This window comes from Lichenostomus cassidix, chromosome 15 (genome assembly GCF_008360975.1).
Source record: "Lichenostomus cassidix isolate B80296 chromosome 15, HeHo_3.0, whole genome shotgun sequence".
Taxonomy (NCBI): domain Eukaryota; kingdom Metazoa; phylum Chordata; class Aves; order Passeriformes; family Meliphagidae; genus Lichenostomus; species Lichenostomus cassidix.
The window spans coordinates 8,199,784-8,224,837 of record NC_139496.1 but is presented as its reverse complement, the minus strand read 5'-3'; the positions used below and the strand labels follow the sequence as shown (position 1 = coordinate 8,224,837).

The following is a 25,054-nucleotide window of genomic DNA, read 5'->3' as shown; positions in this document are numbered from 1 at the left end:
CAGCTGTTTGTGCAAAAAGTATCAGAGAATTTTAATAAATGTGTTGAAAATAATGCTCTTTTACTTGCTTGTTTAGACAGTAAATTCTTCAGAACTGATGTCATTCTGTGCGTGGGTGCAAACAATGAAAGATCCCCAATTGGTGCCTCAATGTATTTCCACAAAGCTAATAAATAATAGCAACCAGAAGTGTTTTTAACTAATATTTATTTAGTTTGGAGTTTCTTTACACTGAAGCAAAGCTGCATGGCATTGTCTTCAGCACAGTTTAAAGGATCATGTGGTCTCTTCCTCCCTGCAGTGGATAGTATACTAATATTATGTATTCTCCTCAGAGTTTACTGTATCAGCATGGTGTTATTCCTGTGTAAAACAAAGGAAATTCTTACTTGAGGCTTCTCAAGATCAGCCTTTCAGATCTCCAAAAAGAACTTAATTCCTTCAATATAACAATAACAATATAATACTAGTTGTCATAGTTACCAAAGAATATTACTTTTATAAATCATAGTCAAGAAGGTACATGAATTGATTCCTCAGCGTGAAATTAAGTTACTCTAACTCCCACCATTTTCTATTGTTAATTTTTATTTCTTTGGTAGCTCACCAGACGCTTGCCACCCATCAAGGAGGCGAAGCCCAGGCTGCAGAAACTGTTCCGTGATTTCTGGTTGTATTCGGTGCTGATGGGGTTTGCTGTGGAAGGATCAGGTACTGTACATTCTAACAGGACAACATTGCAGCTCACACTTAAACTTTTGATGCCTGTAAATACAACGATATGCAAATTATTCACAGTAGCTGGAGGAAAAATTACATGACAGTTCTCTGGTGAGATTTCTTTAAATCTTTGCTGGTTTGCTGTCAGATTCAGATTTAGAGCACAGTACAACTTGTACTTGATTTTATTCCTAAGTTAATAGCCTTAATTATGAGTTTTGATAGCCAGGTTCCTAAAATGGAAGATCTGACACATGGGGTATGATGGTAGTCAAGCAGAAACTGCTTATCCAGTGAGAAACTTCATCTAAACATACTTCTGAAGTTTGGAACATAGATCACATGGTTTGAGTGTCTCTGCTTAAGTGCATGAGCAATTTGCCCTAGGAAGTAATCCAAAGCTTGGTAATGTGGGTAACTTTGTGAAACTTAATTTTTTTTTTTTAAATTCCTCATCCCACCTTCCTCTTTCTGCTTCTGTTCCAGGTCTTTGGCCAGAAGAATGGTATGAAGGTGTGTGTGAAATTGCCACCAAGTCTCCATTACTCACATTTCCCAGCAAAGAGCCACTTCGATCTGTTCTGCAGTACAATTCTGCCATGAAGAATGACACCGTGACTCCTGTAGGAATTCAGTTCTTCTATTACCTCCTTCCATGTCTGCCTGTGTTGAATTACTTGATATCTGTGATATACTGAAATAGCACAACACCCCTTCAACTTGCCTCCTACTAGTGAAAAGCAGCTTTTTGACACTACTCTGCTGACAGCAGGGTGCATAAGTGACTTGGGGTCAGTTTTATGGAGTATTAATACAAATGCTTAGGGTGATAGCTACACCATCTTGATTAGGTGTAGAAACCAAGTCTTTGTGGAGATGGAAGCTCTTTAGTAATTTTTCATCCATTTTGTGTCAGACAAAACTTGCAACGTTTAAAAAAATACAAACCAGCAAAGTTTGAAAGGAAACAACACATTCAAGCCTTTCAAGGAAATGTTAAGTTTGCTCTGCCTTGATACTGGTATTCTTTTCTCTTCCCAGGATTTGAAGGATAGATTTTGCCCAGGGGCTCTTTCTGATAGCAGTGTAAAGTGGATTGAAGCGTTGCAGCTTGTGAAATCTCATTGGCTCCCAGATGATACACCAGTCTGCATTGTGCCTAGATACTTAGTTCTGTGGCACCAAAGAGTGGCACATCTATGAAGTTTCAGGGGCTGGACAGTGTTAATGTTGTTCGAACTTGCATGCATTTAGTGTAGGAATTATATTTTTTCGTTGGTATAACTGCATGGAAATTAGCAGTTATTTCTACCAGGAGCTTGATTCCAGATTTAATTCTGTTCTGTATTTGAAGCATTGTGATTTACTGAGTCAGAGGTGGTTGGTCTGAATCTGCAGGCAGAAGCATCCTGACATATTGTTTGTGAAGGCTGAAACGTTAACAGAGTAATGGCTGAATGCATGTTTGAGGACACCAGCTAATACAGTACTCCCACTTCAGATAACTTCATGTGTTCATTTCTAGGCTGAATTAAATGAATTACGGAGTACCATAATCAATCTCTTGGATCCTCCTCCAGAAGTGTCAGCCTTGATCAATAAGTTGGACTTTGCCATGTCTACCTATCTCCTTTCTGTTTACCGCCTAGAGTATATGAGGTATATGAATATATATTTACTTCTTTTCACTGATAAAACAGCAAAAAAACCCCTAAAACAAAACAATCAATAAATCCCTGAAACAAACAAAATCTAAAATAAACAAAAGCTGAAACAAATAAACAAAACCCAAGACACACCAACTTAGAAAACTCTGCTTCCCTAGGGTGCTGCGTTCAACTGACCAAGATCGCTTCCAAGTCATGTTTTGCTATTTTGAAGATAAAGCAATTCAGAAAGACAAATCTGGTAAGATTTACCTGTCTAGGTTTTCTTTCTGCTCGAGATACGAGGAAATCATCTCCAGACCTGCAAAACAGAAACAAAGCAAGCAGCTTTGTAACAAAATGAATCATGTTCACCAGATTGCTGCTGCTTCATTCTTGCCAAGAGCACTGGTTTTGTTTTGAAACAAATTCAATCTTGGCTGAGTAAACATTGACACATTTTAACTGTTAAGCATGATTTGTAAAAGAAATGTAATTTTGACAATCAAACCTGTTACTTCTCTCCATTCCTCAGGCATGATGCAGTGTGTGATAGCTGTTGCTGATAAGGTGTTTGAAGCTTTCCTGTCAATGATGGCTGATAAAGTAGGTTACATGGAAACTAAAATTTTGAATTTGTATAAATTCAGTAAATGAATTTGTATAAATGTTCTCCTTTCAGTTTATGAAAGTGAGTTTGTCTTTTCCCTGAAGAGCTTCATACTTCTCTTTGGATGTTTTTTAGCCTAAAACCAAGGAGAATGAAGAAGAGCTGGAGAGACATGCTCAGTTCTTGCTGGTGAATTTTAACCACATTCACAAGAGGATCAGAAGAGTTGCAGACAAATACTTGTCTGGACTAGTAGACAAGTGAGTATAGATTTCATACTTCTCTATTTACAATGACTGTTTAGTGGTTGCTTAGGCACTTGGTGACACTGGTCAAGTGGATTTCTTGGCTGCTGTTTCAGCTGAAATGCCTCCTTGAAAAATAACACTCAATAGTATTTTCTGCCTGAACTCTGAAAATAATGTCCTTCCTCAGCTTTCTGTGGTTATTGTGTTTATGAATTCCGTCTTGCTCTAGGTTTCCTCACTTGCTGTGGAGTGGAACTGTGCTGAAGACTATGTTAGATATTCTGCAGACGTTGTCTCTATCTCTTAGTGCAGTAAGTCCTTTTTCTTTCCTAAAACTTTTTTTTTCTTTGTTCTGCATTTATTTGATACTTAATTGAGTTTGTAATTTGGTTTTCCTTTTACTAAGATTGCTAAAATCTTAATTTTAAATTCCATGAAGAAAGAATTATCTTTGCAACGCTATTTCATAACTAGTAAAATTGGTGCTAAAAAGTTGTTGTCAGATGTGGTTTATAATTGTTGAAATGTCCCATTTGAAATAAAAAATTTGGTGGTGTTTTTCTGGTTTGTGGTTTGTTTCGTCTTTTATGAATTATGATTTTCAGATGGTATATTCTCCAGCCTGTGTATGTGTATCCATATTTCTTGAATCTATTACATGCTAGAATTTTTATTTTATATTTTAAAAATATTTTTTATATTTTATTTACAGAATTTATTACATGCTAGAAGATGGAAATGCTTTATAGAGTTTTATTATTGTACTAAATGTTGAGGAGAGTGCTTTGGATGTTTGAAATTATTTGTTCTAAAAACTAAACTGGAATAGAAACTGTTTCTTTTAGAGCTGTTCAAATTGACTTTGAGAGCAAATGTTAGCAAAAAAGTTTGGTAATCAGGCGTCTTGTTTGCTACCTGTAGTGTTAATGTCAAGTGATGATGAATTTTGTCTTTCTGAGAGATGATAATTGTTTTTGTTTAGGACATTCACAAGGACCAACCATACTATGACATTCCTGATGCTCCCTACAGAATAACAGTCCCTGACACGCATGAAGCCAGAGAGGTGGGTGGCCCTCCTTGATTTATCAAAGAACAAAATAATGCCTTGTTTCATAGCTTGGAGATAAATTAGTGAGCTACTCTGATCATTTAAAAAAAATACTTCCCTAGGTAAGATTTTTCTATTAGGGTATGACAGTATTTATGTCTTTCTGAATCTTACTGTTTTACTTGACTTGAAATGTGACAGCTCTTTTCTGATCAAGGGCACATTTAACTGTTACAGAAAATTTTAACTGTGTCATGTTGCAACAGTCTTGCTCCCTATGTTATTTATTACACCATTAAAACCAGTGCCTCTTGTTAATTGTCCTGTATTTTGCTGATTGTGTTGATGCTTTTTGATTCTAGAGTATAGTCAAGGACTTTGCTGCACGCTGTGGGATGATTCTGCAAGAGGCAATGAAATGGGCTCCCTCTGTTACCAAATCTCATCTACAGGTAATGGGCCTGCTTCTGTGAAAATTTCATTTTTGCAGATCTTGGACACTGCAAATCTACCTGAAGTCTATACTTCCTTCCCTAAAAAAGGAGCCTCAAGGAATTCTATCCTTGAACAAGAGGACAACTAATTATATTTCTTTCTCCCATGTAGTCCAAAACACTTCCTTTTGTAAGGTTCTTATTGTCAGAAGTGATTCTTTTAAGAAGGCCTTCAACCTTCAAGCATTTATCTTGATAGCATTATTCTTTTAGAATATAGAAGGAGTCTTACTCTTTGTGCATTTAGGAGGACATTCAGAATTTATTGCCAGGGGAACAATGCCTGAAAGGGATGAGTAGAGACAGTCTATTGTCATGTATGTGTGTAATTAAGTTTCCCCTAGTTTGCAGTGATGCAACATTTCCTTATGAATTGCCTTGTTTGGAAAATAATTTTGGGTTTTTGTTGGTTTTTTTCAGGAGTACCTAAACAAACATCAGAACTGGGTATCAGGGTTGTCCCAGCACACAGGACTGGCCATGGCTACGGAAAGTGTTTTGCACTTTGCAGGCTACAACAGGCAGAACACCACTCTGGGCGTGAGTATTGTTTGTTCACTTGGGCACTGCAGAGAGACCTTGACAAATTAGAGGGCTGAGGAGAGACCTCATTGCTGCCTACCACTTCCTCACCAGGGGCAGTGGAGGGGCAGGCACTGATCTCCTCTCTGGTGACCAGGGATAGGACCTGAGGCAGTGTCATGAAGCTATGTCAGGGTTTAAGGCTGGGTATTAGGAAAAGGTTCTTCCCCCAGAGGGTGGTTTGGGACTGGAAGAGGCTCCTCAGGGAAGTGGTCACAGCACCAAGCCTGACAAGAGTTAAGGAGTGTTTGGACAATGTTCCCAATGGTGTGAGGTGATTGTTGGGTTTGTCCTGTGCAGGGCCAGGAGTTGGGCTCAGTGATCATTGTAGGTCCCTTCAAACTCGGGGTACTTTATGATCCTGTATCCATGGAAAAAATGCACATATTCCTTCTTTTATTTTTATCAATCCTGGTACTATTGTATGTAATAGTCCTGTACTACTCCGATTATAAGCATAAGGAAAAGTAAATTTAAAACATCTGTGAAGGAATAAAAAGGTAAAGAGACAAATGGTTTGATATGAACAGTATAAACACCTTGGTGTGGTCTGGTCATAGGCAACCCAGCTAACTGAAAGACCAACTTGTGTGAAGAAGGACTACTCCAACTTCATGGCTTCTCTTAACTTGCGCAACCGTTATGCAGGAGAGGTAAGTACAGGATTTCTCATGAATGTGGGGTGTCCACAAGCTCTGGCATCACTTCTCAGGGGATGATGTCCTTCCAACTTATGCTGGTAAATGGGTCTCTGTTACATGAAGCACAGTCTATAAATCCCTTCAGGATAAAGAGTATCATTTTCCTCAGTTATTAAACAGACCGTTTTACTGCTGCTCTTGTAGATAAAGCTAAAGATTAGATAAAGCTAAAGATTAGATTGCAGATAAAGCTAAAGATTTGGTAAAGTAGTAACAAAAGATGCCTCTGTTTGTGGAGCTCCCTAATCAGCACATGACCAATACCAAACTAGATGCCTAAAAATACTGTTCTGTTGAAAACCCTCTTAAATTTTACAGGTTTCTGGAATGATTCAGTTCTCCAATGCCACAGGACGAACATCTGACCTGAATAAACTGATGGTCAAAGAGTTGAATGCTGCTCTTGAATCAAGCGATACTGAATTCTACACCCAGGCCATGTTTAAGTTGACTGCACTGCTAATAAGCAGCAAAGGTAATGAAAACCAAATGGAGTTCTGCTTTCTGACGGTGAATGCCAAGAGTAATAAACTACAAAAACTATCCATACGCCAACCCAGTACACGTCAACTTGAAGCAAAACTGTGTTTTGAGTTTTTCCAATTAGGCTTATATTGGAGAAACGCATTCTTAACTAGAAGCTGTTTATTAGGAACTGATTATTACCTACAGTGCACACCAATTTCATGCTGATGTGGAAAGCAGTTATTCTGTTGGAGAAATCTGAGTGAATGTTTGTTTTCAGACTGTGATCCCCAGCTCCTTCATCATCTGTGTTGGGGACCCCTGCGAATGTTCAATGAACATGGCATGGAAACAGCAATTGCTTGCTGGGAGTGGCTGCTTGCTGCCAAGAATGGAATAGAAGTGCCGGTAGGAAGTGATTTAACTACTCCTTCTCTGCCCCTGCGAGGGGGAAGAGAGAAGATTTTGAGAGAGTCACAGATACTGTGAATCTGTGTCAAGGATGTTTAAATGCCCTGTTAATCACTTTAGCCTGGCAGGAAGTCTCTGTTCATGTGTTGTTGGAAGTCTGAGCACCCCCACAAGGTGGACTGTGGGAAATGAATCTTTCTCATAATTTTGCTGAATGACACAGCAAAAGAAACCTGTTAGAATGTCAGCTGTAGAATTTACTTTGCTGATGAGATACCTGAGTTGTTTATGAATTGACTCTGTGCTATCACAGACTATAATGTGGTGTTTTAAACCAAAGAGAAATCAGTCTTCCTGCTCATTAATCAGACTGTCTGGTATCTGGCATTGCACCATTACATAAAAACATAGGCTTGCAGATGTCCTAATCCTGTAACAGGCTAAACCAGTTGTGTTTTGTGAGATGGGGATCAATGTTGTAGTAATTATTCAATTCAGCATAGTGTAGTGACAGTCCACACAGCTGAGAAAGCTGCCTCTGGTAATCACTTTGCTTAGGGAGCACTAAGGGTTTCTCTTGCTGGAGATAATCATCCATCTGAATTTACTTAGGTGAGTTTATGTGCAGATTTCAGTGCTTAGCTTTGTAAGCATCAGTTTCATTTTTTTTCCTTAGGTATTGGGGGAAATGTCTTTGTATCTTGTAGAGGAGAACAGAGAAGCACCTTTGGTTGCTGGGCCTCCTTACTACAGAGGATGCTGCTCCTGAGAGCAGGATTAGCAAAACTGAATTATGGGCTGTCTTCATGTTGTGCTTGATCAGCTCTATGTGCTTGTGTGGGAGGCACCAACCTTTAGGAGAGCAGGAGAATGGATGGCATGGGCTGATCTAACAGTTCAGTCTCCTCAACAAAATACAGTGCCTGGCTGCTGCTACCTTTAGTCTCTCTGTTACTAGCTGAGATTCTGGGGGAGTCTCTCTCCCTTTTGTAATTTAGGATGTGACAGGAAGATTTTTTTTCAGGTGGGATGTATAGAGCTGTCTCTGCCTCTCCGTCAGCATTGCAGTGAATTTTAATTGATGTAGTAGGTTCTTGTGTGTGCTGTGGGGAAAGATTGTGCTTTCCATATAAGAAGATGCTCTTGAAACAAGAAGCACTGTCACCTTCCTTTCTGCAGTTCATGCGGGAAATGGCAGGAGCCTGGCAAATGACAGTGGAGCAGAAAGTTGGGCTGTTTTCTGCAGAGCAGAAAGAAGCAGATCCATTAGCAGCCTCAGAGGAGAGCCAGCCAAGGCCCTGTCCACCAGAGGTGACCCCACATTACGTCTGGATAGAGGTGTGTATTTCTTCTGGGATGTCCCACCTGTAGCAGTTTGCACTTCCTGTTGCTGTGATTTGGGAAAGGACTGGAATCATGTGCTCAAAGCCGGCAGACACACTCTGTTCAGATGAGCATAATCATTGAGGGGGAGAAAGATGTTTGAAACAGAGAAGTCTGGGGGTGGGGGTTGAAATTAAAAATGTTGAAGGAGGCATGGTATGTCTGTCTCTTTTTCTCAGTTCTTGGTGCAGAGGTTTGAAATAGCGAAATACTGCAGTTCTGACCAAATCGAGATCTTCTCCAGCCTGCTCCAGCGCTCTCTGTCCCTGAACATCGGGGGGGCAAAAGGCAGCTTGAATCGGCACGTGGCAGCCATAGGGCCCCGGTTTAAGTGAGTACTTCTGGGTTTTTCCTTGGGGGAATCACAGAAATAAGAAATAAGATTATAGGGAGAGGAAATCCAGTTACTGGGAGATGAAAGAAAACAGGTAAACACGAAATGTTTAACTTGTGCTTGGCTTCAAGTGATGAAAATTGCTTTAAAAACCTACAGAGTCTAAGTTCTGTTTTCAAAGCAGAAGTTGATCACTAAAGCTTGAAAGTAATTTTGGTGTTTCAGGAAATTTCATGGGATAATTTCATATAGTGAATTGGCCACATCATGGATCTAGTCAATATGTTAGTGGTAGATGGTTTTCTTCATCAGTTATTTTCACCTGTTGTAACTTGAAGGCTTTCACTTTCTGTGGTTCAGCAGTCACAGCTTTGGGAACAAGGATGATAATATGATGATAATGTGAACAAGGTTGCCAAGAGCTCTGAAACAGACACTTCTCAGGCTACAGTTACAGCTTTAGCTGTAGTTTTTGTGGTATATTGGTCACCATTTTGGGAGTGCCAAAATTTCTATTCTTTATTTTGCTTGTTAGGTTGCTGACCCTGGGTTTGTCTTTGCTGCATGCTGATGTGGTTCCAAATGCAACTATCCGAAATGTTTTGAGAGAAAAGATTTATTCAACTGCTTTTGATTATTTCAGGTACTCTTTTATTTGAAATGACTCACTGAAAATGTGTGTGTGTTTTTCCTGAACCTTCAGTGATACTTCAAAGCAACAGCTGTCTTTCTATTCTAGTGATTTTTCTTCCTTTCCTTTTTTGCCCACTTTAACAGAAACTTTTCTTGTGCTTTAGTATGGTTCATAAACTATCTCAAAGAGGCTTAAATATTAGTTTCAGATTTTATGTATAGTTTAAAACACAGCATCTTCAGGAATGTTTCTGTTATTTTCCTTTTTTTCCTTATTTTGAAGTTTATTCCGTGCTCATAAATTGTATCTAGATTTATAAAGTTTAAAGAATTGCTGTTAAGAGTGTGTGTGGCTGAAATACAGTTTCATTGTTTTGCAAGTACAGCCACACTGAGTCCGATTATTTCAACATTTGACACAGGCACAAAACAAAATTTAATTGATAGGAATGTCTGAATGTGAGGAGGACAGTCAGTCCTAATATTAACTTTCAAATGAGTCCAGGATGCTGACAGACTGCTGCCTTAATTTTTGGTTATAATTGGATGTTTGTACTCTTCAGTCAGACATAAGGCCATGAGGATAAAATGCAGTGATGTGTGGTCTCATCCTTGTAGATTTCAGCCAGAATAAAAAATATTACTTGATTAGGTTGGTGAGGGGTTTTGACTGCTGGGGTTTTTTTCCCCCCACTGCACTCAACATCACATTATTTGTGTGATTTCTTCAAGTTGTCCTTCAAAATTCCCCACACAAGGGGAAAAGAGGCTTCGTGAGGATATCAGCATATTGATCAAGTTTTGGACAGCGATGTTCTCTGACAAGAAGTATCTGACTGCCAGCCAACTTGTGCCACCTGGTGAGTTTCTTTAAGTGCTGCTTTAAAAGCGTCTGGTTTCTCTGATTGGATTCTACATCAGATCTGTGTTCTGTTCTTAGATAATCAAGACACCAGGAGCAACCTGGATATCAATGTTGGATCTCGGCAACAGGCTACACAAGGATGGATAAATACTTACCCTTTGTCCAGTGGCATGTCAACCATATCTAAAAAATCAGGTATTGTTTTGATTTTAACGAGCTCATTACAGCCAATTTTACAGCATAGTTTATATTCAGATGTTTAAAGTCAATATTTACATTTAACATGTTCTGGCAGGATATTTAATTACCAGTGCCAAACTCTGAAAACAGGGTGAGAAAAGCCTCACTGGTAGCAAGCAGGAAAGTTCTGAAAATACCTGAGTTTTTTCATAGACTGTTCAGTTCTGTAATGCAGAAGAAATAATACTGGAGGAGGTAAGATGTATTGAAATCCTGTAAGGAAATTTCTTTTTTTGTAGAAACTTACACCTAGTGCTTTTTGGGGACAGCAGAGTGACATCACATCATGGGCTGGTTTTGTACAGTTTTAAAACTACGTGCTCTTTCTTTTTAGTAGAGTGTTGTGTTCCTAAAGTGAAAACAGTGTGGGCTACACTGATATCCCTGTAGCCTGTTGTACTCATGTATTCAAAGAACACCTGCGCAATGAGTGGCTGCGGTGCTGACTTCCTGCAGCCACTCTGATCTAAATCACAGGTGTCCTGTGGTTATTCAGTTCTTCTGTGTTAATATTTCCAGGTGGACAGTTTGAAAGCATGATTTAACCTGAACAAAAGCCACTGAAAACTTTTTTATCCTTTCCTCCAGGAATGTCCAAGAAGACAAACAGGGGGACACAGCTGCACAAGTACTACATGAAGCGAAGGACGTTACTGCTCTCACTGCTGGTGAGTCACCAGGAGGATGGGAAAACTGTGTGAATTTCTAAGACCCTGTTATTGCTGCAGGATATATAAGCTAAAGTATGAGATTGGGAGTGTTTTACTTCTTATAGAAAACCCTATTTTTTCCTGTTTCCCTCAGGCTACTGAGATTGAACGCTTGATCACATGGTACAATCCACTGTCTTCCCCTGAGCTGGAGTTGGATCAAACTGGAGAGAGCAGTGTAGCAAACTGGAGGTCTAAATACATCAGTCTTAGTGAGAAACAGTGGAAGGATAATGTAAATCTGGCTTGGAGCATTTCTCCTCATCTTGCTGTGCAGCTGCCTACCAGGTGAGATATCTCAAAAGAAACAACTGATGCAATTACTGCTGCCTTAGAAGTTGAATGAGTATTTACAGTAAGTACTGATAGCACTTGCTGCTGGTTGTAGCCTTTTGCATGCTGTCACAACTGTTTGAGACCTTTGAAAAGAACTAGATTACTTAATAGACTCATTTGGCTCAGTCACTAATGAAGTCCAACTGCCTTTCCTGCTACCTATTCTTTGCCAGCACTTAGACAGTGTTTGATTGAGATCAGGTTTGTTTTTTAATAGCATTCAGCCCATTAGCAGGCATAGCATTTAAGCAGTGCTAAAAGTATCTTGGAATGCAGTGTTTTAGCTAGGTATTGGCTTGCACTTTAATAAGTGTTATAGGAGAATTAGCATAGTTGGCTCTGGAAGGGAAAGGAAATTCTTTCTCCCTTACGACAGTGATAGTTTTTGCCAAGTGGAGTTCTGCACACTGCTTTCTGTAGAATCCCAGACGAAATATTTCAGCCAAGAATCCACTAGTGGAAGTGGGCTGAAATACAACTGGTTTATACAAAAGCACTGGATGAGGACCAGTTGTTTCAGAATCTTCTTTTCACAGCATATTGATCCCTCAGTATACATTATTTCATCAGTGTACATTATTTCATAGTACAGTGTACATATATATCAGTGTACATTATTTCATAGTTGGACTATTTGTTTATTGAGCATATAATTTTCTGCCTTTTGCTGTCGTCATCTTCACATAAATAGAAGAAGCCATCAAAATTTTCTAATAATGTTATTGTATTCCTGGTTATACTTAGATTTAAGAACACTGAAGCTATTGGAACAGAAGTGACCCGTCTGGTCCGGTTGGACCCGGGAGCTGTCAGTGACGTTCCTGAGGCAATAAAGGTACTTGTGAATATTTTTACTGTTACAGAGCCCCAGCAGGCCCATTTTATTCAGATATATTGAAAAATACAGTCTTGACTTACCACAGTGTATGTTTTAGTGCTACCCATCTTTCTGGTAGGAGAGAATGACGGAACAGCTGTGGAAATAGAGTGCTGAGGGGAGAATCACGGCAATAAGAGGAGACAGCCAGTTAGCTAATGATACATTTTGTTTCTCTGTATTCTCACCATACACAAAATGGCTCAAAACTCATCACTTGCAGTACAGTCACCATTTCTGTTCCTTTGGCATAATGAGTGAAAAGATCTCTTGTGAGTCATGGTGAGTGCTGCTGCTGAAGTTATTTCAAGCTTAACCTTTTCTGTGTATCAAGAGGCAAAAGGTCTGGAAGTGGAGGAGGCTGCTGATCTGCAGTGAAACACTTAGTTATGTGAGGGACAATCTTGTCAGTGCTGTGTTCTGTACATCACCTGTAAAACAGATGACAGGAAAATGGAGCCTTCTTTGACCCATTCAAAATGGCTCATCCTTTCCTCTTTCTCCCTATGCTAGAATTCCTGGATTGTGCTTTCAGTAACTTCATTTGGTGTTCTGGGAGGTGAGGCAATTCCAGCAGCTAGGTTTCCATGGAAAAAATGCATTAGATAAAACAGGCATGGTTTTGTAAAATAAAATGTGCCATGTTTCACTTGCCCTGCAGGAAGGAGCGAGATGACAGCATTACAGTCTGATGTGTAGTAGCCACACATCAGTGAGTGCTACAAGCCCCTAATGTGTCCAACCTGCTTTTTCAGTACCTGGTGACCTGGCACACGATTGATGCTGATGCACCTGAGCTCAGCCACGTTCTGTGCTGGGCACCCACAGATCCACCAACGGGCCTGTCCTACTTTTCAAGCATGTATCCACCTCATCCTCTGACAGCTCAGTATGGAGTTAAAGTCCTGCGATCTTTCCCTCCGGTAAGAAGAGTTCCAAGAAGGCCTTTACACCCCCAAGGGAGTTCTGACCTTAGTCTTTGTGGCCACAAGTTTCATTGTAATGCCGTGGAGAGATATGTGCTAAATGGGCACAGCATGTTTGCAGAATGTGCACAGAGTGGGATGGAAATTTGAAGTTGATTGTTCCATGTAAAACTGGCTCATGTATTTGCAGCTTTGTTGTTGTGAATGACACTAAGCTGAATTCTTCAGACTGCCCTTCTCAATCTCTATTTGCATCTTCTCTCAGTGACAAAGTTGTTTCTTCTAAGGCAGCAGAAAGCTGGTTTTAGCACTTGTCAGACTTCTATTGACTGTGAAGTACATGATTATTAATTATATTTTTGAAGGGAGTAACTAAACAGAATAGTACTTTGATTTGAGGGAGTTGCATATGTAGTTTAAAATAAAGAGGCAGTGGGATTTTGTTTATCACCTAACTGAAAGGAGCTTTTCTCTGTGTATATGACCCATCTCCCCTTCTGACTAGTAAAATAAAACAGTAAAACCCTGCCATCCCTTCTCTTTCAGGATGCCATTTTATTCTACATTCCACAGATTGTTCAGGCACTGCGGTATGACAAGGTGAGATTATGTATCAGCTGCATGTGAACAAACCAGATTTTTAATGTAGCTTTTAGATTTAAAGCAGTAAATAAAACAAAAATTAAGCACAATCTAATGCTGCTTATTATTATCCTATATCTAATACATAGAAGAAAAATTATTGTCTCTAGAGGCTGGGTTGCTTTGGATACACCTCTTCTATGAACAGGTAAACTTGAAAAAAATTTTGCAGTTTGTCTGTTAGGAAAGAGATTTTGTTATGGGAAGGACTTTGTCTGAATAAAGCTTTTGGAGGTCTGCATTACAGGAGACAATCTGTAATGAAATTAAATCATTACCCTTAGTCATTTTGCTGGGGAGCTAACCAGAGAAGACATCCAGGGGTGTCTTGTGCTCTTTCACGTGTATGAGATTGGATCTCAGCCTCACCTTGCAGAAGCCAAAGTAAAGCTTGACAACCAAGTTCAGAGTTCATTAATGTGAGATCCTTTTACCTGCCAGCGAGGCAGTGAACTCTGATCAGTGCTTTATTTTCAGGAGAACACATCCCCAGCCCATAGCATAGGTGACTGTGTACAGTTATTGAGAACTCTGTAGTGCAGAGCACGAACATCAGACACTTGTCTTAATACCAGTCAAACACAAGAACACCTGCAGACTACAAAAAGAGTTGCAAGTAGAGGAAAGGGAATGCAGCTGCTGGAAGGGGTTCCCTTGGACATTTCAACTTTGTAGGTGTGTTCCAACTTTCCAGAATTTCAGTGCAGCTGTGCCAGCACATGCAGTTTTTGCCACCAAACTGTACAGTCCGTATGACAATATGTAGATTTCTAGTATTACAGGAGTACGTGGTGTTGCCAGGCAGGACCAGTGTCTCTGTTACACCATGCTTTGTACACATACTAGAAGATATGCTCTGTGCTCTAAGAGATTTGAAATCCAAATAGAATAGATGAAAAATGGCATAGAGATAGAATAACAGAATAGGTCACTAACAAAGCTGAAAACAGTTTAGATCAGTTCACTACCTTTTAATATACACTGTCATTCATGTCTTTTTAGCAAAGTGAATGAGAGTGCAGAGGTCTTCTTTCCATCCATTTAACACTTTCTGGGTTTGAAGGATAGCTGTTAGAAGCAGTAATATTGAGTCTGAGAGTTGTGATGACGTTTGATCCTTACTGGTCTGGATGTGGTTGCAGATGGGTTACGTTAGGGAGTACATCCTGTGGGCAGCTTCCAAATCCCAGCTCTTGGCTCACCAGTTCATCTGGAACATGAAAACTAATATCTACCTGGATGAAGAAGGACATCAGAAAGATCGTGAGTACTTTAAAATATAATCTGACTCGACTCCTTTCCTTTTCTCAGTCCATATTAAATCTCCTTCCTCCTACTTTCTGGTCTGGAAGAATCCTTTTAGCTGGAAAATTCTCTTTTATTTATAGAGGTACGGCTCTTTCTGCATCTGTGCCTGATAGAGTATATCTATCTAGCATTTTTCTGTCAATATATCCAAAGGTGCTTGTTTCCATGACCCATATAATTTCACTTTCTGAAATAAGTTTCTGACACAGTTCTTTCTGTTTTTTTCACATGCAGCTGACATTGGGGAACTTCTGGAGCAGTTAGTGGAGGAGATAACTGGCTCGTTGTCTGGCCCAGCCAAGGAGTTCTACCAACGGGAGTTTGATTTCTTTAATAAAATCACCAATGTTTCAGCCATTATCAAGTAAGTATTGTACTTCAGAAATTGCGCTCTGTTTGTATACGTTTGAAGCAAATTATTGAGGCTAGTGTGTAGAGTAATATGTAACATGCAGATAAATAAAAGATCATTCATCTTTCTAGGCCATTCCCTAAAGGAGATGAAAGAAAAAAAGCTTGTTTGAATGCTCTGTCTGAGGTGAAAGTGCAGCCTGGTAAGAAGTGATTTAATTCTATAAAATTGCGGGCTTTTGCATTCAAACAAGTACTGTATTTTCTGCAAGCAAATCTTGAAATCTCTGTGAGTGGCAGCTTGTAAAGGTTTCAGTTTTGATGCCGGTGGCTGTTTGTTATAATTCAGTTGTTTCTCTCTTGCAAAAAATGAGAACATTGCCCATCCAATAATTTCTGTATGGCGCATCAAAACTTACCCAAAGGAAGTTGGATAATGCATTGGAACTTGCATTGTCTCACTAGCCAGTGGATTAATTCTCAGCTGTTTGCTCTGTTTTGCAGGCTGTTACTTGCCCAGCAATCCTGAAGCAATTGTCCTGGATATTGATTACAAATCAGGAACTCCTATGCAGAGGTGTCATGCTCTTGTTATATTCATTTTTATTTATATATATATATGCTTGTTAACTTAATTGATGATATTCAGGTATTTTTCTATAAATTTTTGTTTGGGTAATTGTACTCACCATCATCTCTGTTTTTGCTATAATTTAGTGCAGCAAAAGCACCCTATCTGGCCAAATTTAAAGTGAAACGCTGTGGAGTCAGTGAGCTTGAAAAAGAAGGTTAGTAACTGCAACTTAATAATTGATACTACTAATTAAGAGTCAGCAAATTCTTTAAAATTGCCTGGTTTTAGTGACCTGTGCTGCTGCAGAAAAATTATTTCCATGTTGAACTTTATCTGCCAGGGTTCAGCTGAGAAATGAAACGGGATCAGAGGAAGAGAGAAGAAAATTCTGGAAACTTAAATCCTTTTTAAGGATAAGTCCTTTTTAAGCAAGTCACATAAGGCCCTTGAAGAAATTATAACAGTTACTTAAGACTAAAATAGAAATTAATGGCCTTTTCTGGGTTTTTAGACAGTAGCAAACTCCAGGTTTTGGCAGGTTTTTCTTGTAAGACATTTTGTGGGAGTCTTTAGCTGACTAGATCAGTGCAATGCAGGCATTTATCAGGTAAATCATGAACAATGGTTTGAGATGTTCTAATTCCAACAGACAAAGGAAACTATCTTATAATTACCATGTAAGGCTGAAATATCTGTAGTGCACCTGCAGTGAAATGCTGTGGGTTTGAGTGCAGACAGCTTGTCATGATAGCAAGTTGCTAATTAGAGCCCATGTCTGGATTTTGCTTTGTTCTCTTGTTGCAGGTCTGCGTTGTCGCTCTGACTCCATCGATGAAAGTGCAGAAGAAGATGAGGACAGTAAGAAAGTCTGCTGGCAGGCAGCAATCTTTAAAGTGGGCGATGACTGCAGACAGGTACAAAGCTGTTGGGCTTTGCACTTAGAGGAGACAGATATGTGGGTGATAATACATAAGAAAATAATCTTAGTATATTTTTTTCTTGTCTGACAGGATATGTTAGCTTTACAAATCATCGATCTCTTCAAGAACATATTTCAGCTGGTAGGCCTGGACCTCTTTGTGTTTCCATACAGAGTGGTGGCCACAGCTCCTGGGGTAAGTGAGCAATTAACGGCTATAGAAAATCATTCCTAATTCAAAAATACTTTCTCCCAGCACACATAAAAATTCCATGCTACAAGGAAGTACTGCCCGTATCACTTATGCCATGTAATTGGAGTACCAGCAATAGAAAGAGTCTTTCCTCTTCTGCTTCCTGCTTTTCTAAAGCTTTTGGCTCTGAAATTTTGCTGCTTGCAAATGTTTGTTTTGATTTTTGGGACTTCATTGTGCAAAGCAGTGGAAAGTCACACTGCTTGTCTTTTGTTGCATGGAAATCCTAAAATAGACAACATACTTTCTTTTATGAATAAACTAGAAATTCTGTATCTGGCAATCTATAGGTTTCCCCACATTTCCCAGAGGACCTGTATTCACTGCCAAGAGCCATGAACAAAATACATTTTGGGAACATGCTTTACAAACGTTTTTCTCTTTTTCCCCTCCAGTGTGGTGTTATTGAGTGCATTCCTGACTGCACATCCCGTGACCAGCTGGGCAGGCAGACAGACTTTGGGATGTATGATTATTTTACAAGGCAATATGGAGATGAGTCTACCCTTGAATTCCAGAAGGTAAAATATCAATGGGCAAGCACAGCAAAATCTTAATTGAGAAAAATTCTATATATAAGAAATAATGACAAGTACTTGGATAATGACTACCATAATGCTGTATCTGCTTCCTGGTGCTGATAATCCATTTTTAGCTATTAGTGAGTTAGCTAAAGAAGTTATTGCAGCTGTAGATATATGGAGAATATCATTGGCTATCGCTTCAAACTAATCAGGGATGGAAAAAAAGAAAAAAACTTCATTCATCTGTCTCATCTCCTGGTGGAGAGTTATTAAGTTCTGTAAGTTGCTCTGATTTGTTTTAACATGTTGTTTGTACAGGCTCGCTATAATTTCATCCGCAGTATGGCTGCCTACAGTCTGCTCTTGTTCCTGCTCCAGATTAAAGACAGGCACAATGGCAACATCATGCTGGACAAAAATGGACACATCATTCATATAGGTCAGTCATATGCACCTCTGAATGTCACTTGAATGTCACTTGTTACCTTTCCTGTCTGCTGTTCTGTACTGCTGATAATAGACAATAAGCCATTTCCCCTTTGAGATCCGTCTGTATAATGATTGTACCATTTGTTGTCATTGATGGGATTTTTTTGTGCCTGTTCAGTGTTGTATATTTGTGTTGGCTGCTTCTGTGTAAATTGAGCTCTGCAAAGTTTTGAAAGGTTCAAGAAAGTGTATACACACATCTATATGTATGGATTACACATGTACTCATGCATGGATATATGTGTAGGTATGTAATTATAGACATGTGTCTTTGGATTCCTTTCATCAATGCAAGGGATGACAAACTTGACAAATAAATTCATATAATTATGTGAGGCTTTAACCTCTGCTTTAACTTTGCTTTTCTGGAACTACAAAGATACTTCAGCAGTTTATTTTATGTCATTCTTACATCTATTCTAATGCCATGGTGATGATGCTTTTGTTGGTGTTCTTAGACCACTAAAGCTTTTTCCAGTTGGAATTAAAATGTTTGTATTAATACATGAAATCTACCTCTCTTGCTACTGTCAGCTTTAGCAGCAAACAATTAACCAACAAAGTTTATGAGGCACTTTATCTTTTGTGCACAGATTTTGGATTCATGTTTGAAAGCTCACCTGGTGGAAATCTGGGCTGGGAGCCTGACATTAAACTGACTGATGAGATGGTGATGATAATGGGAGGGAAAATGGAGGCAACACCATTCAAGTGGTTTATGGAGATGTGTGTCAGAGGCTATCTGGCAGTCAGGTAAGTTGTTCTTAGCTGCTCAAAAGTGGAAGTGCTTGCATGCCCAAAACCAGATGAGAAGATAAATAATAATAAATGTTGATTGTAGGGAGTCTGAGCCATTGACTGTCCTTGTTCATCTTGCAAACTTTGAAACAACGTAAATTTTACACCTTATCTTTGTGGTATTTTTTCTGTCCTTATGTTACATTTTAAAATTTTGTGTATTATATTCAATTTATAAATGTGATGTTTCACACATTTCCTCACATGATTTAGTGCACTGTTAATACAGTAAGAAGCTACTGTCTTGGAGTCAAGATTATTTTGGTTCCTTGAGGGGCAACAGTCTGGACAAAGCTTTTGTGTCAAGGGAAACTGTCATTTAAGTAGCAGAGTAATAGCCTGGTAGATAATAAATGTTCTGAGCAAGAGGACTGGAAGGAGAAGGGAAGCTGGTCTGATATAACAAAGAGTTACACAGAGTAATTAAGATTAAAAGATAATATGTTCCTGTGGTGTTGCTGGTTTCAGTCTTTTGTACTGTTTTGGTGCACTGGTTCACCTTTCTGATGCCAAAGAAATGTTGTTTGGTAAAGCATTGCTTTGTATAATCCTTGAGACTTCGTCTTGCAGCATTCTGAGTATTTGACAGTCCAACATAAAGGAGTGACATTTTATTAATAAGTGTCACTGCAAGCAATGGTGTAACTTTGCCAGCAAATGTAAGAGGATTATCTGTGTTGATTTAGTTACAGAAGAAGGTGTGATCCAGCTTGTTGAACTGCTCAGCTTGCCTAGTTTACCTGCTAAGGCTGCAGGAGTTTGAGTGCTCTGACGTTTTTGTCCTCTTTTTGTCTAGGCCTTACATGGATGCTGTGGTCTCACTGGTTACATTGATGTTGGATACAGGGCTGCCCTGTTTCCGAGGGCAGACAATCAAGCTGTTGAAGTAAGTTAGCAATGTGTGAACTGGAAAATGTGTTTATTAAAATGTTATGTAATTTGTTCCAAGTGGTCTTGCAAGAAGTAGGTACTTGCAGCAAGTTGAAATCACACCTGGTTCAGCTTGTGCAAAGACACATTTGTACCATGCTCAAAGGAAACCTCACTAATTTTCTTGTTTTGTTGTGATTTTCTGCATATAGACACAGGTTCAGCCCCAACATGACTGAACGTGAGGCTGCAACTTTCATCATCAAGATCATCCAGAATTGTTTCCTCAGCAACAGGTTTGGCATCTATGCATGTCTTCTCCCTATGGCTAAAGGGTCATCAGGCTTTGAGCAGAGCTGAAAAGTAGAGTTTTATTAAGTCAGATAGCAAATGTTTTTGAGTTGTTGTTATTTCAAATAGTGCAGGATAGCAGCTTTGTTTCTCAATGTGCTGCATCTCCTCTGTTTTATGCTGGGAAGGAAAGCTTAAGTCCAGACTGGTCAGATAGCAGGGCTGGTTAGTCTAAAGAATAAATGTAATAGTTAAATATCTTAAGTGTATGCTTTATTATGCTAGATAATACAGACTTTGTGGGATATATTGGAGAGTCTAATACAAGCTCTTGTGTAGGTATATGAGGTCCGCTTGAGACCAGTACCACTCACTGGCTCAGATACAGCCCCACTAGAACTGAATTGGATATTCCAGTGCTTGCTGATCTTAGATTAATACTGGGGGGATTTAAAGGCAGTGACACTGCTGTGTGAATGCCCAGAGCCTGCTTAGTTCTGACAAACTTGTGCTTTTCTACCTGTGGCATGGTTGGTCTGTGACCTGAATAAGCTCTGCCCATAGATAATTGAGTTATCTATAACAAGCTGAGATTTGTTTGTTCAGTGACTCATCAGAGATGCTGCTATTAATACTGTTATGTCCCCTGCACTTTTATTTTCATTATTAGCGTTTCCCTTTAATTAAGATGACTTTTATTTCCACATAATCCTATCTCCATGCAGCTCTGATGATCTTGATTTATTCATTATGAATTTCCTTCTTCTAAAACAAACTGCAAATGCCATTTGATGTGCTTGTGGCTTATCCAAACACAGGATCCAAGCTGCTGATGCTGATGCCACACTGAGAAGTGTGGAAATACTTTTTAAAACTAGTTTAAACTAGAGCAGGATGTTTTGTGCTGTCCATAACAGCAACTGGGCCTTCACAATGCCTTCAAAGAATGGAGGGCTAGTTTTGATTAGCAGCTGATTTCCTTCACCCATGTTTTGTCTCTGTGGGGTCCTGATGAATGTTTCTCTGACTGTTTTTTTAAACTTTTACTTACCTCTGGCTTTGCTTTTCTTCTCCAGGAGTAGGACATACGACATGATCCAGTACTACCAGAATGACATCCCCTACTAGACACTAGAGACCCACTACCGACATGAAACGTGCAACCCCGTGCCCTCACTCCAAACTTGAGATAAACAGGAGATTCTCTGTCACACCTCGCTATCTTCCACCCTCTGTGTATGTGTGTGTACATGTGGGTACATGTTTCCTGCACATTGCAACAATCAGTTCTGATTCATTCCTTTCTCTATACCAGGTTATAGATATTACTGTTTTTCCCTGGATTTTTGGAGTTGGGTTGCAATCACAATAAAAATTGTATTATGATTATGAATGTGTGAAAGTGGTAAAGCTTGAGGAGTTTGATAATTTTTCATGCAATGCAAGGTTTTTATAATATCTTTAAAAAGTAAATTAAACCCTTTCCTGCACAATCCCACAAAATGCCATAGAAGGGAAGGGTATGGATTTCTCTTTGGAAACAGAAACATTAATTTGTTCCAGTTTTACTGTAGAAAAAGCTTGATAATCATCCAAGGTGGTGATGTCTGTGTAGCTGTGTACCTACTTTGCACTGTACATGGTCCCTGCTATGTGGTCAGTATTTCATATGTACATGAAGAATGTATTTTTTCCTTTTGTGTGTTTTAAAAAGAGACTCTACTGAATATATATTTAATCTATAAAATGTAATAAAAGACCTTAGACTTCATGTCTGTTGCAAATATTTTCCCCTGCACTGTTTTTGTTTTATATACATCAATCTGCACATTTCTGTACTGTTCATTATAAATTATGCCCTTTCTTTCTAATAGAGAAATCTAATTTCTTCTTCAGCTGCTTGTCCATCTCAAATTACTTTTTTTATTCGTAAAATAAATGTTTAGTGCAAGAGCTGGAATATAGGACTGAGGTAAAGCTCCCCGGGATTGCTGACCAAGGCCCTCTATCCTGGGCTTGGACACAGGTCTTTTGGGGTATTTTTTCCCTTTTTACATGCTTGTCCTTCCACATGGGCTCTTCAACTCCTCTTTGTGGGATTTTCCCCCTCTGTAGGGGATATTTCCCCCTCGTTAGGGAATTTCCCGCCTTTTTAGAAGCTTTTCCCAGGTGTCGCAGTCGTGCCCTCAGGGAAGGCAGGGCCTGGGCAGCCCCTGGGGCGCCCCCTGGCGGCCGCCGTGCGGCTGCGGCGAGCGCGAGCACCGACGTGAGGGGCGGGGGGTGTGCCTCAGTCCTGAGGGAGACCCAGCCCTGAGGGAGACCCAGCCCTGAGGGAGACCAAGCCCTGAGGGGCCGGGGGGACACGGGACACTGCCCGAGGGGTGAGTGTCGTGAGGGAGACCCAGCCCTGAGAGAGACCCAGCCCTGAGGGGCCAGGGGCGCGGGACACCGCCCGAGGGGTGAGTGTCGTGAGGGAGACCCAGCGCTGAGGGGCCAGGGCGACGAGGGACACCGCCCGAGGGGTGAGGCGTGGAGGTGTCGTGAGGGAGACCCAGCCCTGAGGGCTGAAGGAGACACGAGACACCGTCCCGAAAGGTAACGGATGAGGGAGACACGAGAGCCCTGGCAAAGCAGGGCCCACAGCGCTGAGGGGTGGAGGTGTCGTGAGGGAGACCCAGCCCTGGGGCGGGGCTCTGTCGCTTGAGGAGCGCCAGCTCCAGGAGCGGCCTATTGCCGTTCGCAGGAGGGTCAAGCTTTCCGAAAGGCTGGTGTGGGCTCGAGGGTCAGCTGTAGCTGCCCAGGTTGGGCTCGTGGGGTTCCTCAGGAGCTGGGTTGTTGCAACAAGTCCTGCTGTGCAAGGTAGTCTCTCTCTGAGGGGATGGTAGGTCGATGAAATGGCTGTGCCCATGGATTCCCCTTGGTAGCGTGCATTTTTGAGCACCTCTGAGTCAGCTTTCATGTCTCCCAGCAAGTTTCTGCTTTGCTGAGGGAGCTCCCAGTGTGTGCCTGGGGCCCGGGCAGCAGGAGCTGCTCAGGGAGATCTCCTTAGCCCGAAGCCAGGGTCGCTGAGGAGGCCTCTGCAGGGAAGGGGGCTGGAGAGGGGGCAGCTAGGGCAACATGTTATGGCTCTGCCTTTGGGGTCGGCCCTGTGTATGGTACAGTGGGTGGCTTGACCCTTTTCCACTGTGGGCTGCATTCAAAATTTACACGTACTTTTGCCATGGGTGTTAAAGTGGGTCTTGTCTGGTGCCTGTGCTCACTGGGAAGTGGGCTCTGAGCCCCTTTTCTCATTATGGGGAGGTGCCACTGGCTTTCTAAAAAGGTTTGGAGGCTCATCAGGGAGAAGTAGCATGCAAGAGCTGCTTTAATTATTGATTTAATTCAGATTTATTATATAACCAGCTGGGACATGGGAGTAATTTTGGTGCTCTGTGCCTGCGGCTAGTTGAACCTATTTAGGCTCCATAGGAAAGGAGCTGATTGACACTACAAATGTGGTAAACTTCCTCACACCTTTCCTTTAACGAGGAGCAGGTGGAGTGAGGAGATGTGAAAACTTCTTCTCAGGGGAGGTGGTGAGGAGTTCTAATATTTTGTTAATTCAAGTCAATGCTTATGTGCATGTACTTTCCTGCACCTCAAAATAAATGTACTGTGTTAAAAATATCTGGGGCTAGAAGTGAGTAATTAGCTGGTGAATAATAATATTAGGAATAATAAATGGAGTTCTGGTAATCAGAAAGTCACTTCTAGTTGCAAATCTCAAACCACATAGCAATTTGTGTGTATTCTAGCATAGGATGTATAGAATTTGCTAGAATGCAATTAAGGCCATCCAGGGCTTTGTACTGGGAAGTGAATAAGTTTGAGTGTTCTTCACAGTGTTTGCTTCAGTCAAGCTGTCTGGAGAGGTGATATGGTCTTAGTTTCTTCTCTCAAGTTTGTTCAGAGAAATAAGAGCAGCTGAAGTCAATTGAGTAAGAACAAGCTCGTTTGCAGTACAGTCCTAAAAACTCTCAGGTGGCTGCATTTGAGACACCATAGATGTATCATTTTGTTCTGCTGTGAAGCTTGCAGAATGATGTGAATATGTTAAAACTCCGTGGGTTTTTTTTAGAAAATTTTATGCTTACTTATTTATTTATGCTTATTTATTTGTTATACTTATTATTTATTATGCTTGTTTGTTTATTTATTTATTTAGAAATTTTTTTCAGAAATGCTCTTGTGACTTTATTTTTCACTGAAGTATCAGGTGAGCTCTGGTGTGTGCCAGAGCTCAACTGACATCTGTATATTTCATTTTCTCAACTTGCCTGTGCCTTCTTCCCTTCCCCTCCCCTCAGGGTTTCTTCCTGCAGCACAGATGTGGGAGAAAACTCCCCTGTAATTGAGTGTCCACTGAGATACGGAGTGGATTAGGCAGTTTACATTTAATTGTGCAAGGCAGTACCCTGAAGATTCTTCCTAAATGGGATATGTACTGTATCTTCCTCCAGGGAGTCTGAGGAGGCAAGAATACTAAGGCACCCCACAATACTGCAAGTGCTTCTGAGATACTGAATTGATGCAGTTGGAGATACCACAGACTTACCTCACCTTCATCCTCCCACCAGGGAAGGATATGTCCTAGACACAAGGAGGCTGGCAGGACTTCCAGAAGTTACTCAGGTAAATAAAACAGATAGAATTCAGACTCACGTGAAGGTATTGTGAAGCGTTGTGTCTCTGAACCTTATGCCAGAATATGTCCTGATGTCTGCACAACCCTGGGAGAAAAGATGGATCAAAGAAAAGGGGGAA

General features: G+C 40.4%; 1 protein-coding gene and 1 long non-coding RNA gene across 6 annotated transcripts in view; both read left to right on the top strand.

Annotated features, from left to right (window-relative positions):
- The window catches only part of PI4KA (phosphatidylinositol 4-kinase alpha), a 52,122-nt gene extending 30,100 nt beyond the window's left edge, over positions 1-22,022 (top strand). For both annotated transcript variants that reach the window (XM_085075871.1, XM_085075870.1), the window contains exons 20-55: positions 603-711; positions 1,207-1,343; positions 2,246-2,379; positions 2,546-2,628; positions 2,902-2,972; positions 3,112-3,236; positions 3,454-3,535; positions 4,207-4,290; positions 4,638-4,727; positions 5,190-5,309; positions 5,912-6,004; positions 6,371-6,527; positions 6,798-6,925; positions 8,108-8,266; positions 8,491-8,642; positions 9,181-9,288; positions 10,011-10,138; positions 10,219-10,338; positions 10,972-11,051; positions 11,188-11,381; positions 12,174-12,264; positions 13,062-13,229; positions 13,779-13,832; positions 15,017-15,137; positions 15,417-15,546; positions 15,666-15,736; positions 16,038-16,110; positions 16,251-16,321; positions 16,912-17,021; positions 17,118-17,222; positions 17,675-17,800; positions 18,122-18,242; positions 18,886-19,045; positions 19,887-19,976; positions 20,173-20,256; positions 21,328-22,022. In XM_085075871.1, the coding sequence (XP_084931997.1) occupies positions 603-711; positions 1,207-1,343; positions 2,246-2,379; positions 2,546-2,628; positions 2,902-2,972; positions 3,112-3,236; positions 3,454-3,535; positions 4,207-4,290; positions 4,638-4,727; positions 5,190-5,309; positions 5,912-6,004; positions 6,371-6,527; positions 6,798-6,925; positions 8,108-8,266; positions 8,491-8,642; positions 9,181-9,288; positions 10,011-10,138; positions 10,219-10,338; positions 10,972-11,051; positions 11,188-11,381; positions 12,174-12,264; positions 13,062-13,229; positions 13,779-13,832; positions 15,017-15,137; positions 15,417-15,546; positions 15,666-15,736; positions 16,038-16,110; positions 16,251-16,321; positions 16,912-17,021; positions 17,118-17,222; positions 17,675-17,800; positions 18,122-18,242; positions 18,886-19,045; positions 19,887-19,976; positions 20,173-20,256; positions 21,328-21,379 (3,981 nt within the window). In that variant the 3' untranslated portion in view covers positions 21,380-22,022. The remainder of the gene's footprint in view (positions 1-602; positions 712-1,206; positions 1,344-2,245; positions 2,380-2,545; positions 2,629-2,901; positions 2,973-3,111; positions 3,237-3,453; positions 3,536-4,206; positions 4,291-4,637; positions 4,728-5,189; positions 5,310-5,911; positions 6,005-6,370; positions 6,528-6,797; positions 6,926-8,107; positions 8,267-8,490; positions 8,643-9,180; positions 9,289-10,010; positions 10,139-10,218; positions 10,339-10,971; positions 11,052-11,187; positions 11,382-12,173; positions 12,265-13,061; positions 13,230-13,778; positions 13,833-15,016; positions 15,138-15,416; positions 15,547-15,665; positions 15,737-16,037; positions 16,111-16,250; positions 16,322-16,911; positions 17,022-17,117; positions 17,223-17,674; positions 17,801-18,121; positions 18,243-18,885; positions 19,046-19,886; positions 19,977-20,172; positions 20,257-21,327) is intronic.
- A 631-nt stretch (positions 22,023-22,653) lies between these two features.
- LOC146430307 (uncharacterized) overlaps positions 22,654-25,054 on the top strand; it is a 209,964-nt gene continuing 207,563 nt past the window's right edge. Inside the window, exons 1-2 of one of the 4 annotated variants that reach the window (XR_014855329.1) lie at positions 22,654-22,710; positions 24,751-24,922. This is a non-coding gene — a long non-coding RNA (uncharacterized LOC146430307). Of the gene's footprint in view, positions 22,774-22,958; positions 23,133-24,750; positions 24,923-25,054 lie in introns of those variants that run through there. The other 3 variants (XR_014855328.1, XR_014855331.1, XR_014855330.1) reach the window with 3 other exon arrangements.